This window comes from Bubalus kerabau, chromosome 1 (genome assembly GCF_029407905.1).
Source record: "Bubalus kerabau isolate K-KA32 ecotype Philippines breed swamp buffalo chromosome 1, PCC_UOA_SB_1v2, whole genome shotgun sequence".
NCBI classification, from domain to species: Eukaryota; Metazoa; Chordata; class Mammalia; order Artiodactyla; family Bovidae; genus Bubalus; species Bubalus kerabau.
The window spans coordinates 262,855,025-262,873,959 of NC_073624.1; the positions used below are offsets into that span (position 1 = coordinate 262,855,025).

Below are 18,935 nucleotides of genomic sequence, written 5' to 3' on the forward strand. Positions count from 1 at the left end.
CTTCCCATTCCCATGACTGTAGGCTCTGTTGGTCTAAAGGTAATCAGTACTCATGGTGTTTTGTTATTTGTGGATGTGCACATGTGGAACGTGGTAAAAAAAAAATTTGAGTTGCTCAACAGGCATATCCCTAACTAAGGTCCAACAAGGTCATGCTTTGAATTCTTGATCCAGTTTTGTACTGTAAACAATTATCCTTTTTGCAGACTATTTAGTGCCCTGTTTTTCACATTGCTGTGTTTTTGTTGATGATTCTGTTCTCTGAAATGGTGCCCAAGTATCATGCTGAAGTGTTAAGACAGTGATGTATCTTATGGAGAAAGTAAGTCCTATTCGGGCATGAGTCAGTGCCGTGGACTGTGAGTTCAATGTTAGTGAATCAACTATATATTAAACAAGGCATCTTCAAACAGAAACACTCATAAAACAAAGTTACATACATTGACCGGTTGATGAAAATGTGACCAGAAGCTTCCAAACCTAATCCTGCATTTTCTTTAGGAGTAATGATTCAGTATTCACTGATTCAGTGTTCTCAGAGATTTCACAAAACATAACCACTGATAATAAAGAGAATATATTGTAATTAATGCACACGTGCACACACACACACACCCTGTAGCATATATATCTCCTACTAGTCCGTTTCTCTGACTGAACCCTGAATGATAGACCTGGAAAGTTTAGTTGTAATAACAGTGAAACTCAGTTCAAGCCTAGGTATTAATGATGGTAAAATTTAGTTATCGTAAGAGTTCTTTACCTAGTAGCTGAACTGTTCTCCAAATTACTTCCTTCAAATACATAAACATGTATGCAAATATAAGTACTTTGCGATTAGCTATCTCCTATGGTTGTTAAATGGAGCAGTTCATGTGCAAGAGGAGAAGAGGGCGGCAGAGGATTGGATGGTTAGAGAGCATCACTGACTCAATGGACATCATTTGGAGCTAACTTGGGAGACAGTGAAGGACAGGGAAGCCTGGTTTGCTGCAGTTCATGGGGTTGCAAAGAGTCAGACATGACTTAGCGACTGAACAACAACATGTTCAAAACTTCTGCTCATTCTCTGGCACCTATGACCAGGAAACCCATTTCTGTTCTGTATCATAATCAGACACTACTGCTCACTTTGTGTTTATCATGAAAACTGTGAAAGCCCAAACCAGAAAAAATGTCACTCTTTCTTCTGACCTAGAGATGAGGGACTAAAGTACAGCTCTTTCAGGCTGGAAGTCAACACCAACATTAAACTGTCTGGAGCCCACTTGCTTCCTCAGGTGCTCAGCCCACCACGTCTGTTCTTTCAGTGGACAGGCTGGTCTTGCCTGTTCATAGTTCCCCATGAAATGGCCATCTTCTGATTCATCCAGCCCTTCCTCCTTCATTGGTGTTTTCTTTTGTCCAGAGTATCAGCCTGCATGTCTTCCTATAATCCAAGTCCCATCTAACACAACAGGTCCAACCAAAAGCTTTTACATGAAAAATGTCTGTAGACTCTAGGCCATAGCAATCTCTCTTCCCTGAACTCACGGTCTTGGCTTCCTACTGGATCACTGAGTTGGTAATTAATCAGAGACAAATACTCTTGAGATCCTGTATGGCTATCGAGTCCTTGTTTTAATTATACAACCTGTCTCCCTAAGCTTCAACACAACTGTCTATATTACTCTCGAGTTGTTTGCATCTATTCTTCTTCACTGAGTTTGTTGGTAAGCATCTTCAACCACTTAATGCATTTTTGGTAGTGGGTCCACCCCATGCCATATGTTACCACTAATTCATTCAGATTCAAGGCAAAACAACATGCTTAATTCACAAAATAGAATACCACATTTCATTAGTATATTTTTTCACCTTAAAAGCATTCTATACATCTCTCATCAAAGACATACCTGCTGAGACTCGGGGACAGTCAGGCAGCATGGACTCCACTGATGTGTCTAATGGTTCTGAGCTAGAGACCCAATTACAACAGTTCTGCAATGAAATAGAGACAATGTTCTCTTGAAACACAATTTAAGGCAAGACCAACTTGTTAGGCTGTAGAGATTAATCTATCCAATACAACCAGCCATTATAATTATACTCTACCTCTATATACTATAAGAAATCCTCTTATGTAAACAGTCAGTAATTATTCATGAGTAAGATGACTGTGGGAAAAAGTTCATCTTCTACAATTTAGCAAATTATCTGTCCTGATATTAAGAAGACATGTAACCTTCTGTGAACCATGATGCAATATACTTATAAAAGAAGTCTAGTATTTTAATTAAAGGAAATTGAAAAGGGTGTCTAGTTTTAGTTTTTAGATGAAAATAAACATTAATTTGAACATGTAAAAAACAGCATTATTTTAAAACTATATTCTTTGTCTCTGTAATACTAGAGGAAATAAATTTTGCAACTAATCCTCAAAATGGCCCATATAAATATAAAATCTTTTAATTTTTACTTCAACTTGGTTCAGTGAAGGCTGTATCAAACAGATCAAAAGAAACACAATCTGGTGAACTGTAGCTCTCTGTCTGAAGACACAAAAGTTTCAATATTAAAGACAAACCTCTAAGATGATGATTTACAACTTAAATGATATAGAAATAATCTATATTCCTTCTATACATTTTAAGTGTATATTTGAAGTCTGGGGGCTTCCCAGGTGGTACAGTGGTAAAGATTCCGCCTGCCAATGCAGGAGACATGGGTTCAATCCCTGGGTTGGGAAGATTCCTGGAGAAGGAAATGGCAATCCACTCCAGTATCTTTGCCTGGAAACTTCCACAAAAAGAGGAGCCTGGCGGTTTATAATCCACAGGGTTGCAAAGAGTCGGATATGACTAAGCATGCACACAACAACAACATTTGAAGTATGGCTTAAAAAATGTGATTAACCTTATATGGCTTTAAAAAAATTTCCAACACACACACACACACACACACACAGTGAATTTCCAGGCAGATTTTATTTTAAAAGAAATCATCCTATCAATCATGTCAGAAAACTCGCTGATTGCTATTCTCGTAAACAAGCACGTATTGTGTATATTTAGACGCTTGCTGTCCTGGTTGTGCACCATGGAATCCGTCCTCACTGTGGAAAGATCCTTGACTGGTAGATCAAGTGTCTTATTGTATTTCCTTAATTCATTCTGTCTGGAGAAGATGTCAGCTGTGTTGCAGTGAGGAGAGAATTTCAAAGGCCCCAGTCCCCACCAATAAAGGCCGAGGAATGGCTTTTGAATAGATTTGTCAAGGCAACCCTACTGTTCTGGGACCAGGGAGAGCAGGAATAACATAAAGGAAGGGTTGCTGTATGAGATTAGAAAGTGAAGTTCACAAAGCATGGCAGATTTTTGTAAGAAACAGTAGATCAATGAAACTACTGAACTGTGTGGAAGAAAAAAACACATGAAAACAAACACAACATCTAGTAATGTTCTTAAATGTTTTCTTTCTTTTTATACTTAAAATGGATAAAATATTACTATTTGCATGTATTACAAAAGCTTGATGGTTTAAAGTGGATATGTATTCTATAATTTGCACTCCTAATCTTAATTAGCAGCTGAATGCAAAATTATACAATGTAAGGGATAAGAACTTATAAAAGAAATAGGGTCTTAGAAGATATTTTATACATTTGAAATAAGTAAAATTAATATTACTATTGATAGAATACCACATCAGAGAGTTCTAGATAATGCAGAAGATTAGCACACAATTAGCCAGCTTTTATATACAACGTGACACTTGCTTGTAAGAAATAAGTATTCTCCAAAGCAGTGTCAAGATATGTAAATGGATGATTTGTTTTATCATTCATCACAACCCCTAATAAATTCAAAAATCATGACTTCTATAGGTACTAAAAATAGGCTTGAAGTGATACTGGGAGATAGCTTCATTGAAGAATGACTTTCTCTTTCCTCTCTTTTTCTTAATTCTTAAACAATTTAGTCTTTTCAATGACAGCAATTAGCTCTACCGACAGGCAGCGATTAGGTATATATTTTAATTATTCTTCATTCTAGAGGTACCTCCAAATCTGATGAAAGTCAGCTATAACCCAGGTGATATGTCAGTCTTAATACTGTTCACTTACACTTCATGTATGTAAGTATTATAGGATATTTTCAGTACTAATAATATTAATGGTACATTATAGTATACAGTTGATTAATCATTTTCTAACTTGCTATCATTCACTTTAAAATCCACAAAATGGATTTTATCCAGGTCACCTTTAAACTCAAAATATTTAAAGCAAAATACAGGTTGCTGCTGCTAAGTTGCTTCAGTCGTGTCCGACTCTGTGCAACCCCATAGACAGCAGCCCACCAGGCTCCCCCGTCCCTGGGATTCTCCAGGCAAGAACACTGGAGTGGGTTGCCATTTCCTTCTCCAATGCATGAAAGCTAAAAGTGAAAGTGAAGTCGCTCAATTGTGTCTGACTCCTAGCAACCCCATGGACTGCAGCCCACCAGGCTCCTCCGTCCATGGGATTGTCCAGGCAAGAGTACTGGAGTGGGGTGCCATTGCCTTCTCCGAAAATACAGGTTACCATTTTATGATTCTGAAATTTCAGTTTTTATCTAGGCAAATCTTTAGGTTTTGATTTCTCATAAAATCAGGATAGAAAATAAACACCCTATAGTTAAAGTAAATATGTCCAAAGTTCTCTGCAATGACAAAGTGCTGGTACAGGATTGTAAAGGTTTGATACCGTAAGTTGACGTACATGCATGGTGTGTTCATGTTTCTGTGACGTTTTTAGTTTTTACACCACTGGGAAAAGCATATAGAGAAAAGGACAAAGCCAGCTAGAAATACATTTGCCATATGACAGAGTATAATGAAATAAAATAATGTAAACAAGCTCGGAAGTGTATGAAGGGAAGGAAACACAGGAAAGACATACAGCCATGACATATGAACTCAGTCTATCTGAAATTCCATCTTATCAAATGTAATTCTCTATTCTGAGACGTGTTTCTATAGTTTAGAAACCAAATCTCTTTTCACTGTTTTCCTAGTGCTTATTCTACCCCACTTCTCAATGCTCCGTTTGAACCCTATCCCAGTTCTTCAGCTGAGATGAACACTAGCGAAGTGTCTTGGATGATGATTAGAAGTAGCCCATCAGGAAAGCCCTGCTAAACTCAAATCATGCTGGAAGCATTCTCAGACCCCAGCAATCGTATTCTCAGTTGTCCTGAGTGGACAAGACATGCTGGACTAGAGGTACCAACAGAGCCATGCTTAAGCCTCAGATGCAGCTCAGCCCCATTCCAACCAACAAGCAGAGAGAAAGAAGCCTCTGGCCAGAGCCAGCAGACTGAGATGGATCCTGTAACTACAGTTTCTCTGGGTCTGAGGGATAAAGAGAAAAAAGAGGCAATACAGTGATGTCTTCAAGTTAAGTATTTCCCATTTAAAAGTCTTTTACTGTGAAATTATGACTTTACAGTTTTTTGTGGCTGTATACTGTCTTTGTGAAATCCAAAATTTTGGGGTTATTAATATAAACTTAGAAGTGCCTGTAGGTCACAAGGCTGAGTGACATTGACATTTAAATCAAGGGCTGACAATATTTCAGTGTAGATATGAAGTGAATTAAAAATTTTTATAAAAAGGTTATACCTTAATGTATGAAGTTTAAAGAGAGAAGCAGGTAGTAGGTATTTCTGTGCAAGATATTTGGAAGTATTTGGAGATGCTCTTTGCCCTGGTTGAGTGTAGATTTTTACTCGTTGTTATGAGTTGTAAATCATCAATGTCTATAGGTTGCTCTTTAATATGGAAGGTGTTGTGTCCTCGGATAAGAACTATTATTCACCAGGTTGTATTTCCAGGACAGATGCTCATAACTGAATGGTGATGGGTGAGGGCTCATGATTACTACATAGAACCACACATCTCGCTTGGCAGCAGACTTTCAGAGACCAGGGATATGTCAGGAAATAATGTTTGCCCCCTCAGCCTTTTTTTTTTTTTAATAAAAACTATATATTTCAGTTGTACAACATGATGATTTAATATACATACACACAGTGAAATGATAACTGTAATCAAGCCAATTAACATGTTCTCGTTTACACAGCTAGCATTTTTCAGTGTGTGTGGTGAGAGAACCTGAAATCTATCCTTTTAGCAGATTTCCAGTATTAAAAATGCTGTACATTAGGTGTCTAGACTTGTGCATTCTATATCCCTGCAATCCTTGACCAACATCTCCCTGTGTCCCCCACCTTCCTGACATTAGGAACCACGATCCTGTTCTCTGCTTCTGTGCATTCGACTCTTTTAGATTCCACATGTAAGTGAGACCATGTAGTACTTTTCCTTCTGTGTCTAGCTTGTTTCACTTAGCATAATGTCCTCCTTATGCTAAGTGGGCTCACCTTTGCCCACTCAGCCTTACAGCCTGGAGCCCAGGTAAGACGTCCCTTTGCTTACTTTCTATCTCTTCTTTGATTAAATTAAGATGAATTCAGCTACTGCCTATTTCAGTCGGATGAAAAAAATGCACAGATCAATATATTCTGACTTTTGAAGGGGATGCCTAATCCAGTCTTAGTTAGAAATACTTAAAAAATAAATCTAGATAAATTATTTTTATACGTCTCACCCGGAATATGAAGACCTCACAATTTAAAAAATGATAAACAGGGATGTTTCTAGTTTGGGGTAAGTACTAAATTCTATATTGGTTATGTGTGTGGGAAAAAGGTACCAAGAGATCATTTATAAACTTTACTAGTTACATAATACTAGGAGCTGGTTATATATACATTTGGATGGATAAAAAGTAATTGTCATAAAACATACAAAATTTCTCTTAAGAGAATTTAGGTCCTTGGAAATGACAATAAAGGATGTAGCTAAACTGAAAGGAGGAAATGCGATAAGCAATGTGGTCAGAAAACACCCGGGTGTTAGGAGAGATTAAAAAAAATCCTACTTTTATATGTTTATTGTGAGAGGTGGAGTAAAAATATTTTGGGCTTTCGCATGATGAAAGCACTTTTTTATAATGGAGAATAATGACAGTGAAAAGAGATTGGTAATACGGCAACACCACTAAGCGATTACAAACCTTAGACCTTCTGTTTGTTCAAAACTCTTTTTAAACATTATCTTTCTGATCCTTACAGTATACCATGAGAACTGGTATAAGTTATTCACTGTCCCTATGGTGAGAGGTCAGCTGAATAAATACCTGGGTACTCTCTTTAAAAAAAAAAAAAAAACTAGAAGAAAATCAGGAAGGTCAACCAGCTCATTCATATAAATATATATATTGATTTGATTAAATAATTGCTAAAGCATGGTATGGCTGATGTTAATTTCTTATAATATCAGGAAGGTAAATATAAATAAAAAAGAAGTTTCAGCTATATATCTGCAATAGAAATCAAGGAAATGGTGAGATGAAAGGTGTTTGAAACCTGGGAGCATTTTCAATGAAAGTGTGAAAGTGTTAGTCGCTCAGCCATGTCTGACTCTTTGTGACCCCATGGGCTGTCCATGGGATTCTCCAGGCCAGAATACTGGAGTGGATAACCATTTCCTTCTCTAGGAGATCTTCCCGACCCAGGGATCAAACCCGGGTCTCCTGTATTGCAGGCAGATTCTTTACTGTCTGAACCACCCAGAAGGAGTCCTTGTACACTCTCAGATTCACAAGCTCTTTGGAAGTATGAAAAGCTTTCTTAGCCTAAGGCGGACCATGACTAGCCCCTGGGTTTCTTCTAGCTCAAGGGTCCGCCAAGCACTATTTCAGCTTTTTACTTCTTCTCCCCACACTGGCAGCAGTGAGCCATCCATTTAAGAGAGGCATACACTGACCTTCTTTCTTATAATTAAACAGTATCAATGATACATAGCTGATGGGCAAAGTAAATACTGGGGAATAATAACCTAACAGATCATGACCTTATTCAGTCAAAGTTCCTACTATTGGTTATATGCATACATATATTCCATAGAAAGCCAAAAAAAAAAAAAAAAAAAGTGGGGGTGGGGGAGGAGGGCTTCCAAAAAAGTAATCGTTTTTCCAAAGGGTTTTCTATTATTATTTCAACCATGTCTGGTTTTCTCTATTCCCTCTAAATGTTCTGCCTCCAGAAAGGGAGCTTGGGGGTGGGAGGTGATATAAGTTGGTGGGGGCTCCAGATATAAAAGGCTCAGACTCATTCATCTCAGCATTGAAAACAAAAAATCATCTCACCTCTCGCATCCATTCTCGAATCGTTCTGCCAGCTTCTTGATGCCACACATTGTGAACAGAGTCTGTCAGCGCCACGGCAGTCACCTTGCTTTTCACATCTGCTTCTCGTTGAATCATCTGTTTTTAAAAAGGAAAATAAAATATTGGCCACAACTGTTTTCCCTCCTGGGTACAAACTTAGTCATAGGTAATAATAATATTAAAAATGAAAAAGCAATATGCATTTCTTGCTCAAAGCTATACTCTTTTCTACGCTGAACACGCCCCATTCTTGTTCAGAGATGTGAAAAGATGTAATATATATATTTTTTAAAGATAATACCACTTAAGACTTAGAGCTACGCAGCTCTATCATTTTCCATGTGGTTTGACAATTCAAGGATTAAAGGGATCACGGGGGAAACGAGGAGGAATCCCTGAGGGCTTCTATTACAAGCTTCTTCCACCATTTCCTATTTCAGTGCTTCAGGGAAGTCAGTACCAGGGGTTCACTCTTAGCAACTCAGGACTAACTTCTGCTAATTTTCAGTACATGGTACATTAGGAAAGAAAGATATCTTGCTTTGATTTCTCCATTTTAACTAGCCAGCTCTTCACCATGGCCTCATAATTCCTTGGTGTTTTAAATGCCCACAAAGATCTTTCTCTTCGTATTATCAATGTCATTTTGTTTTCTAATGTGTTTCTTTATGCAGAAAAATGATTATACTTTAACTTCTTTTTATAGAATGTTGTTTCTATAAAATTAAATGGTTCTAAAGCTTTAAAAAGAGCTACTTGGTTTGAAGAAATGGAAGAATTTATCAGAGGTCTGCAAAATAAAGAAGCCTGAAAAATATTTAATAATAGTTCTAGATTAAAAGAATCAAAAACATTCTAACTCAGCTAACACTAGTAACTCTAATTTGACACAACAAACATAAGAAAGCTTAATAAAAAATGAGTTAAAATACAGTATCTAATAGCCTTAAATTTCATAGCCATGCTCTCACTCTTTCTTTGCATCAAATGTCTTTTCTACCTCTAAAGAGAGCAATTTCTCTATCATGTGCTATTAATTTATTGTCTAAAAAATAAATTACTGCATTAAAAAAGGAAGAATTCTGAACAATGATGAAAGCTCACACAGAAAACAGTGCAAGCCATGCTTCTAATACCAAATGATGCCTGTTGGCGTTTTGAATTAAAAATCTCTCTCTCTCTCTCTTAAATTCCTTTAAACTCTACATATGCAGATCCCCTTTCACTGAACAGGACCTAATGGGAATCTAATTCACTGTTAATGCTGCCTCAGCAGCACTTCTGCACCTTAAATCTTTGTGTCTTGTGGTTTCTGCTTATGTAATGTGCAAATCTTAAAATCAATGCTGGTTATCAACATGATAATATTACTGCAACATTCACCTGGCAATACCGATAATATTTTAAAAAGCATAAAATAATACTCCAATTCAGGACTTCAAATTCATTATTAAATAGTGCACTACCTGCCTCTAGATTTTATTTTAAAAATAAGATTCTCAGAATGGCACTAGAATACAGAAATTTAAACCAACATCAGCTAATAAAAGCCCCAGTTCCACAACAGTGAATCCACCTGGCTCATGAAGAACTTGTATGTCCTTCTGCTCATTTTCTAAACAGGAACATTTTTAGACACGGAGAACGACTGTTGCTGAAGTTACCAAATAAGAACACTGCGGTCTCCTGGTACTCTAAGAATATGTCTGCATTCAAAAATATTTGTGCTCAATTTTCTTTTGGTTGTTGTTAACACATGCTGACTTAAATTAAAGGTGGTAGTGACTGAAGACACTAGATATCGAGGGACATCTGTGAAATGATATACAGTTAAGAGTTGAAAAGGCTGAGGATTTAGTGCAAAAGTAGAAGATCTGGGGATTAAAATTTTACAAACCTGGAAAAATATACAGTTGATAGATTAACTACCGGGGGCGGTGGCGGGGGGACTTTAGTCTGTTTGCTCATCTGGCTGACATTTCACACAAAGGGAGGTGATGATGTATAACTTTTCTTCACATCTCATCAAATCACATTATAATCCAGCATGATCCTCCCTTACGCTGTTTTAGTTCTTTGCAGTTTAAAAAGCACTTTCATATTATATTACTAGAGGAGGGGAATGGTCTGATTCCAGAGGCTCTGAATCAAGAGCTGTTTACAAATGAACTCAGTCACAAAAATTTTCAAATATTTGACTGTAAAGGATTAGGAGATTTGTAAATCGGTGAAACTCTTAGCAGTTGAGTTTTCCTGATGGTTCTCCTCTGTGCTGGCCTTGCTGCCACGGGCAGTGCCAACCTACTCGCAGCTGCCCTTTCCGCCCAAGGTCTCTGCGTCTTGCATTTGTTGGGGAGGTTTCTAGCCCCCATTCACTCCCTCACTGGGAATGAGCACTGATGGAAAATGCTGGAGAATGGCAGTGCTGGCTGGGGGGAGACTGAACACAGCAACCAAGACTGTGTAAGAGACAGACCTTAGAAGCAACATAGCTAAAGCAAGGAAAGGGTGGAGGCATAGACGGGTAGGAAGACAACTTCCTTAACAGTCCATACTAGAAGACTGTGATGATGTGGAAAACTCAGAAATCTGAAAGGACAGAAGCCAAGTGACCAAAGTCCTACTGTATGTCAATTTAAGGTGGAGATGTGCTTTTTATTAGGATCCAAGGATAAGGACATGTTTGAAATTCTCTGCAAAATTCTATCTGTATGTGACATGAATATTTTTCTGGGAGAGGATGCTCAGCTTTCATTAGATGCTTAAATGGATCTTAATTTCTAAAAATGTTAAGAGCTCATGAGCCCGATACCAATATTTCAAAGAAGAAAGATGCCATTATTTTTGTTGTTGTTGTTATAATGTCTTAAGTATGGCAGTATACTTCAATAGTATGTGAACCGTGAATTTCCAGATGTTCAAGTTGGATTTAGAAAAGGCAGAGGAACCAGAGATCAAATTCCCAACATCCACTGGATAGTCAAAAAAGCAAGAGAGTTCCAGAAAAACATCTACTTCTATTTTATTGACTATGCCAAAACCTTTGTGTGGATCACAACAAACTGTGGAAAATTCTTTAAGAGACGGGAATACCAGACCACCTGACCTGCCTCCTGAGAAATCTGTATGCCGGTCAAGAAGCAACAGTTAGAACTGGACATGGAACAACAGATTGGTTCCAAATAGGAAAAGGAGTACGTCAAGGCTGTATATTGTCACCCTACTTATTTAACTTATATGCAAAGTACATCATGAGAAACGCTGGGCTGGATGAAGCACAAGCTGGAATCAAGATTGCCGGGAGAAATATCAATAACCTCAGATATGCAGATGACACCACCCTTATGGGAGAAAGTGAAGAGGAACTAAAAAGCCTCTTGCTGCAAGTGAAAGAGGAGAGTGAAAAAGCTGGCTTAAAACTCAACAGTGAGAAAACGAAGATCATGGCATCCGGTCCCATCACTTCATGGCAAATAGTTGGAGAAACAATGGAAACAGTGAGAGACTTTATTTTTGGGGGCTCCAAAATCACTGCAGATGTTGACTGCAGCCATAAAGTTAGTGCTACGGTTTTTCCAGTAGTCATGTATGGATGTGAGAGTTGGACTATAAAGAAAGTTGAGCACCAAAGAATTGATGCTTTTGAACTGTGGTGTCGGAGAAGACTCTTGAGAGTCCCTTGGACTGCAAGGAGATCCAACCAGTCTATTCTGAAGGAGATCAGCCCTGGGATTTCTTTGGAAGGAATGATGCTAAAGCTGAAACTCCAGTACTTTGGCCACCTCATGCGAAGAGTTGACTCATTGGAAAAGACTCTGATGCTGGGAGGGATTGGGGGCAGGAGGAGAAGGGGACGACAGAGGATGAGATGGCTGGATGGCATCACTGACTCGATGGACATGAGTTTGGGTGAACTCCGGGAGTTGGTGATAGACAGGGAGGCCTCGCGTGCTGCAATTCATGGGGTCGCAAAGAGTCGGACACGACAGAGTGACTGAACTGAACTGAACTTACCTTATTATTAAAATTTTCCTTGTGTTTGAAATTCAGAGCAAAAAATACCGATTATTATTTTTTTTCTTCCAGAGTTAAGAGTAAGATTTTAAATATTAAGTAAATGTAACAAGATAAGACAGCTTCCTGAGTGTAGGAGTGTTTGGTTAGGTAGAGACCAGAGCACCAGAAGGGGGCATGGGAGGGCGAGTCAGCAGCAGCGACCTTTGCCCCCTCCATGCGCACAGGGTCCTTTCACAGGGCTGCTACCAGCTCTCCCCAGGAATCAGGTAGGCCTTTTCTGCCCACCTAACTTCCCTCACTATGCTTTCTCCAAGGCCCTCCAGTGAGGTACCTGCTTACTACCTCTACAAGTACCTGGCCCAATCCAAATACTTCACGTCACCCTGAAAGTTCCTTAATTCCCTTTCTGTACCTACAAACTGTTCACTTTTCCGTGGGTTTCATTTCTTCCAGAACTCCATCGTGGACTACTTTTAGCAAAGGAAAACTTAAAGAGTCTTTTATTTCTCCTAAATTAAATGAAAAAGTTGCTCTCCTTGTCTTAGCTTAGAAGATAGAAGGCAGGGAAATGTTGACGTTATAAGGATGCTCTGCCATGAAATCTGTGGGAGCAGTTTCATGTCTCTCCTCCAGGGTCTTGGATTTTGGAAGTTATAAATCCAAGTCAGTACTAGATTCAATACTCCCCACCTGAAGAAGAAATGAACTCTGAATTGGGTTGTCTTCACCCTAACCTAAAGGTGAAATAGATAATTTTATTCTCCTATATGTGTGGCCCAGCAGCCACGGCACTCAGAATAAATATGTCTTGTATTTTAAAGTCCAAGGGGACCTCCTGAAAGAGCCAGTGTGGCTTAGGGGTAGGGAGGAATATATGCGCATTCAGGCCCATATTTATATTTGCATGCTTAATATATTTTAAACATGTTTTAGAGGGAAATAGCTTAAAGTCTTTCATCAGCAAAAGCCATTACTTTCTTTTTAAATTCTGACATGTGTTACACATATGTATTATGAGGGTTACAGCATGTGAATCACTTGTATAGGAAAGAACAGTCTCAAAGAAAATCAAATAATGCGTGTTTCCTTCAGATTAAGATCTGACACTACTGTACATTTATAAATCGGAGGATCGTTACTACTGTATGAGCATGAATGAATCATCACTCTGGTTAATAGCACAGTTGAAGTCTGAGATGTCTTTAAAAAAAAAAATACATATATATATATATATATGTACATAAATAGATCAGCTCCCTCTAGAGCTCCTCAAGTTAAGTTGTTTCAAAGTTTGGAAAGGACCTTTTCACTTTTTCAGTGCAGATGGTAATTACACTCAGTGCTTCTACTCGAGTGACATCTTCACGAGTGCCTCCCATCATTTTTTCTCCCTGTACGTCCCCTCGAGCGCGTTCTACCTTTTGTGTGATTGGGCCTACTCAGTTAAAAATGTGCCCAGGGCCAAGACGACTAATCGGCCAACACTGGGTTTGGCAGAGTCTTTTCTGTTAATGTCTTCCTGAAGAGTCTATTGTACAGGTTGATCCCAGTAACATGCTACCCACAAAAACCTATGCTGCAACATAAAAACCTTGGTTCTGTCACCCAAGGCTTTTGAAGTACCTTTACTCATCATAATGAAATATACACACACTTTGGTAGATGAAATAAGAGGACTAAATTGCCCAGCAGGAAATTCAGACAAGCATGACACTCAGCTCTCACTGTTTCTGCTTTTCCTTTGAAAGTAGACACTTTCAAGTAAGCAGTCTTCATAAGGAGTGTGGTGGTTAGGTCCAAGGACGATGGAGTCAGATTCTCTGGGTTCAAATCCCCACTCTGCTACTTCTGGTAGTTAACACCTTGAGTGAATTATTTAAACTTTTTCCATGTCTCTCTTTTATCCCACGTCAAAGGGAGATAATAAATGAGCTAAGTCACAGAGTTATGGTGAGATGCCACCATCGGAATATAAAGCAACTAGCAGAGGACCAAACACACAGGACACAATTACAACACATGATCCCACAAAAATACACAATGCAAACTACTCCAGATGTGTAAACCAGTGCATTCTCTTTCCTCAACGCAGAAGGTAACAGAAGCTTAACCTGGAATGCATTTAATGACAGCATTATTTTTTAAAGAGCTACAGAATCCATAAAGGAAAAAAATTATGAAGGGCTGCATTTTCCTTAAGAGTTTGTGGTTCAATAATTCTAAAACCACCTGGCTGAGTGGAAAGAGCTGATTATTGTGTCTGTTTAAAATCCTGTAATCAGAATACTAGACCAGTAATAGCACCAGGCACTTGAAAATTAAAACAGAATTGTTGAAGTCATTCTGTGGCAACCTCACTTTCTGGGAACCAGTGAACCCGTTCAGAATTACTGGACTGGCAACAAAGCATGGAGCCATGGCTTAGCAGTGCCAAGCTGACGGAGAGAGTCTTTTTACTGCTGTTTTTTACATAGAAGGGAATGTATCTGACTATGTTTTTAAAAAGATAATCACAGAGATATTAAGTATGTCCGGAGGAAGGCAGTATAGCGTTGTAGTTAGGAGCATGCACAGGCTCTTGAATATGATGTCCTTAAATTTTTAGTTTTTGTTAATTGTTATAAGAATACAAAAATGGGAATAATAAAATTATTATTAATCAAAACTAATCATTATAACAATAACAAAAGTGGGTATCACACTTCATAGAGTGGCTGAAGGATAAATGTGATAAAGCAGATACACGATCAATACTGTCAGCTACTATTATTACCTTGTCATTCATTTTAAATTTCAAAAATGTATCCTTCCTTTTAGATCTGGCATCTGTGTACACTTTAGTGACATCATCGTTTGCGCCGATGGGGTAGTTAAGAAGCGTCATACAACGACTACACCCCCCTGCGTAAAGTGGGTGTAGTCTAGTTCCACCTCCATTACATAAAGTGATTTGGACTTGCTTAAATGCTTTTAAAGGAAATAACCAGGTATAAATGGGATAACCATACATTTTAGATGGCCCAGGACTGTCCCGCTTTATGCCTACTGACCTGGTTAATTATTAATAGTGTCTGCTTTCACTGTTAAAAGTGTTTGGGTTTGGACAGTAAATTATATGACCATGGTATGTATAATGTTAGTTGCTCAGCCCTAAAGTATGTGCATACGTATCATACAGAAGTTAAAGGTCAGTCTAGCAAATGAGTAAATCTTTGTGCTCAATGCTTAACCATTTGAGGATGTACCTAAACCTAGAGAGTTACCATGAAAACAAAAACAAAAAAATAACCATGCAGTTAAACACACAAGAAATACTCCCCAAAGTTCTTCAATTCAAAACTTCAGGGCAAGCCTGAGTACGGTGTGGCCCTTCGCAGACGGACATGTAGCCTTACACCCTGGGTAGGTAAACGGGGCCAGCTGGAGCTCCACGGTAGCCACAGGATAAGACAACATTCCCTCTTCCCGTGCTTTGAAGCCCTCGCTTCAATTCTTACAACCTTTGTCCAGTTTCAGGAAGGAAAAAGGCTCTCCGCAGGCAAGAACCCCAAGGGACAGGGTGTGTAAACTGAAACTTCTTGGGTCACGTGCATTTATGAAGATAAGTCTCCAGCCGCCAGTTAGGGAATGGCAAGTTATGATTTATTATTGCAGGCGGCCAGAGGAGAGCAGCGATCACTTCCTTTTCCTTTCCTGCCTAGACCGTGCTGCCACGTGCAGACCCCTTCAACAACAAAAAGGCATGTGGAAGGCAGGTTGAGAAGGGGAAAACAAAACAAAACACATATTAAGTGACTGACAATCTGGGAGAAGGGAAAGAGGACCAGTGCCTTACAAAAACACACGACATGAGGGGGGAAAAAAAAGCAACAGTGTGAGAAACTTACTTTACTAATCAAGAAAACAGCAAGCTAGTTGTAAGAAAAAAAAAAAAAAAAAAAAAAAAGAGGTCACAGATTAAAAAAATGGTGTAAGGGTTCATCAAGATAACTTATGTGATTAAATGTTTTATTATGCAATCTTAGGAGAGTGCCCACAAGTCAGCAAGATAAAATAAAACATATATTCAGCTGGGAGAATGTTAATATACTGAAGTTTTTAAAGACAAGCATTTTCTTCAAGTCTTGGAAAAAGAAACACAAAGAGATATGATTTCTTCCCACAAAGATATATAGCAGATAACCAGAGTGCAGATCATCATGTTATTTTACAAATTTCTCTTAAAAAGCCTTTACGTTAGGGGTGAGGTGACGGATATGTTGCTGGCTCGGTTGTGGCTGAACATTTCACAACGTATACAGATACCGGAGTCATCAGGTTGTACACCTTAAAAATACACAAAATTTAATTGCCAATTATACTTCACTACATTTGGAGACAAAAAAAACTTATTGAATTTGCACATAGATGTTTGGTGTATTTGAAATTTCATTAAAGTTTTCAAAGTTATTCTATAAATTTAATAATATGTTTAAAAAGTTCAGACTCCAATTACCTGTGTTATTTTCAATGTATTTTAAAGACTGTCTACTCTGCCACCTACTGTAAACAGTGGGAGTGATATTCTAATTTATCAACCTTTCTAGATAATATATTATTACCATTAGGTTGATTTTTGACCTTTTGGAAGAACTCACAATTCAGGAAGGAAGTCAGATTCTGATAAATTCTGTAGAGACTCAATATTCTGAGTGTTTATAGTATATAGATTATCTTATTAGAACAATTTCTTTTTAAGCAGATTGGTAGTTGATTATGAACCTGTTTTACAGATGAGGAAATCGATGCTTTTAGAGAAAGTGACTTGCCCATATTCACACACTTAGTATGTGGCTCAGCTAGACCTATTAGCTCCAAATCCTGTGTCTTTATACCATGACTATCTGTACATAATACCCTGCATTTCTCCATCTTAAATACTTACACTGGTAAAGACTCATTCACTATCTTTCTTTCCCACTGAAATGTAGGCTCCAAGGGGGAAGGATCATATTTTCCAGGCCAATACCACATCTCTTTCTCTACACAGTGACTGGCACATAGCATTTGCTCAAAAATTATCTGTGAAATGAATGGAGGTGCTGTTTACAGAAATGGAATAGATAAGGGAAAGTGATGGTTAGGAAGTCAGAGCAATATCTGATTTGGCATATTTAGAAAGAGAGCATAAGCTGGGTTTCCCTGGTGGCTCAGACAGTAAAGAATCTGCCTGCAATGCAGGAGACCCGAGTTCAATCCCTGGGTCAAGAAGATCCCTTGGAGAAGGAAATGACAACCCACTCCAGTATTCTTGCCTGGAAAGTTCCATGGACAGAGGAGCCTGGCGTGCTACCATGCATGGGGTTGCAAACAGACATGACTGAGCGACTAACACAGATTAACACAGGTGGGTTCCCCAGGGACAAACTCTGAGATTGAATTTAGCATGCAGGGCGTTACAAAGGAGCGCCCTGGGGATCAGCGTCTGGGGGAGGCAGGGGCACAAAGCAAGAACGGCAGAGAGATGCTAAGGTAAGATGCAGGTCCAAGACAACCCTGCACAACCCCCGGGGCCCTGGACCTAGAATGACCCTTTAGAGTCATCCCACGCTGGGTCTCAGGCAGCTGGGCCCTTAATCTCCCATACCGCTCTCTCTTTGAATATCCATTCCACAGCGGCCAGGACAGTGCCTGAGGAACTGACAGCTGAAGACCGTCTGCTGAGCGCACTCCCAGGACATGGGGCAACACGTTCTTTACTGAAGGAGATGCTGGGTGGTATGTCACACCGTCCATCTCAGGCCAGAAGTGAAATTAAGCACTAGCCTTGTCCATTCAAATCTAAATCATTTTTTCCAAAATGCCGAGCACTCTATTGTTGTATCTGTGTATCAAGCTTACATTATGATTTAACTGATGTCTATGCTGGGAGGGATTGGGGGCAGGAGAAGAAGGGGACAAAAGAGGATGAGATGGCTGGATGGCATCACTGACTCGATGGACGTGAGTCTCAGTGAGCTCCGGGAGTTGGTGATGGACAGGTAGGCCTGGTGTGCTGCGATTCATGGGGTCGCAAAGAGTCGGACACAACTGAGCGACTGAACTGAACTGAACTGATGAAATCAAATAAATTTACCTTAGATTTCAGGTCTCACAATCTAACGCTGTACTATCTAGCCCTTCAGATTTTTGCATTATCCCTAAAGTATAGATTAAAAAGGGAAAAACACAAAATTAAAAGACAGAAAAGCTGATTATTGAAAAGCATAAAGAAACCAAAAGCACAAATTTTAAAAGGTATCCTATAAATCTACTGGGGTATAATTTGATTTTCTGAATTTCAGATGAAATGTATATGTCAGTGAAAGCAAGGTACACTTGTGATTTCAAGCCTAAGTGGAGTTACAAAACAATTCCAAACTTCAAATAAAGTATGCATCATCACTTTTTAATGTCTGCCATTATAAAACCACACCTAGGAGTGTTGGAAGAAAAAGGCAAAGTGACTGTGGACTGAAAAATTTCATTGTATAAGTAGTGAGGTTAGCTCTTTAGATCTCAGCCTTTATTTTCTATGATAAAAGGAAAATAAACACTGAGGTATATAAATTTTGGGACTAAAGACATTTGTGATTTTGATTCTTTTCCAGATATTACTTTATGCCTTCAGACATTTTTGAGTTTT

General features: G+C 38.7%; 1 protein-coding gene across 11 annotated transcripts in view; it reads right to left on the reverse strand.

Annotated features, from left to right (window-relative positions):
- Positions 1-18,935, reverse strand: part of ARB2A (ARB2 cotranscriptional regulator A) — a 418,957-nt gene that overhangs the window by 134,536 nt on the left and 265,486 nt on the right. For 10 of the 11 annotated variants that reach the window (XR_008708552.1, XR_008708546.1, XM_055564819.1 and 7 more), the window contains 2 exons: positions 8,234-8,350; positions 1,896-1,980 (listed from right to left, as the gene is read on the reverse strand). Coding sequence is in view for 9 of the 11 variants with exons in the window: in XM_055564819.1 (XP_055420794.1) it covers positions 1,896-1,980; positions 8,234-8,350 (202 nt within the window). In the remaining 2 variants the exon portion in view is untranslated. Of the gene's footprint in view, positions 1-465; positions 561-1,895; positions 1,981-8,233; positions 8,351-18,935 lie in introns of those variants that run through there. The other variant, XM_055564832.1, reaches the window with a different exon arrangement.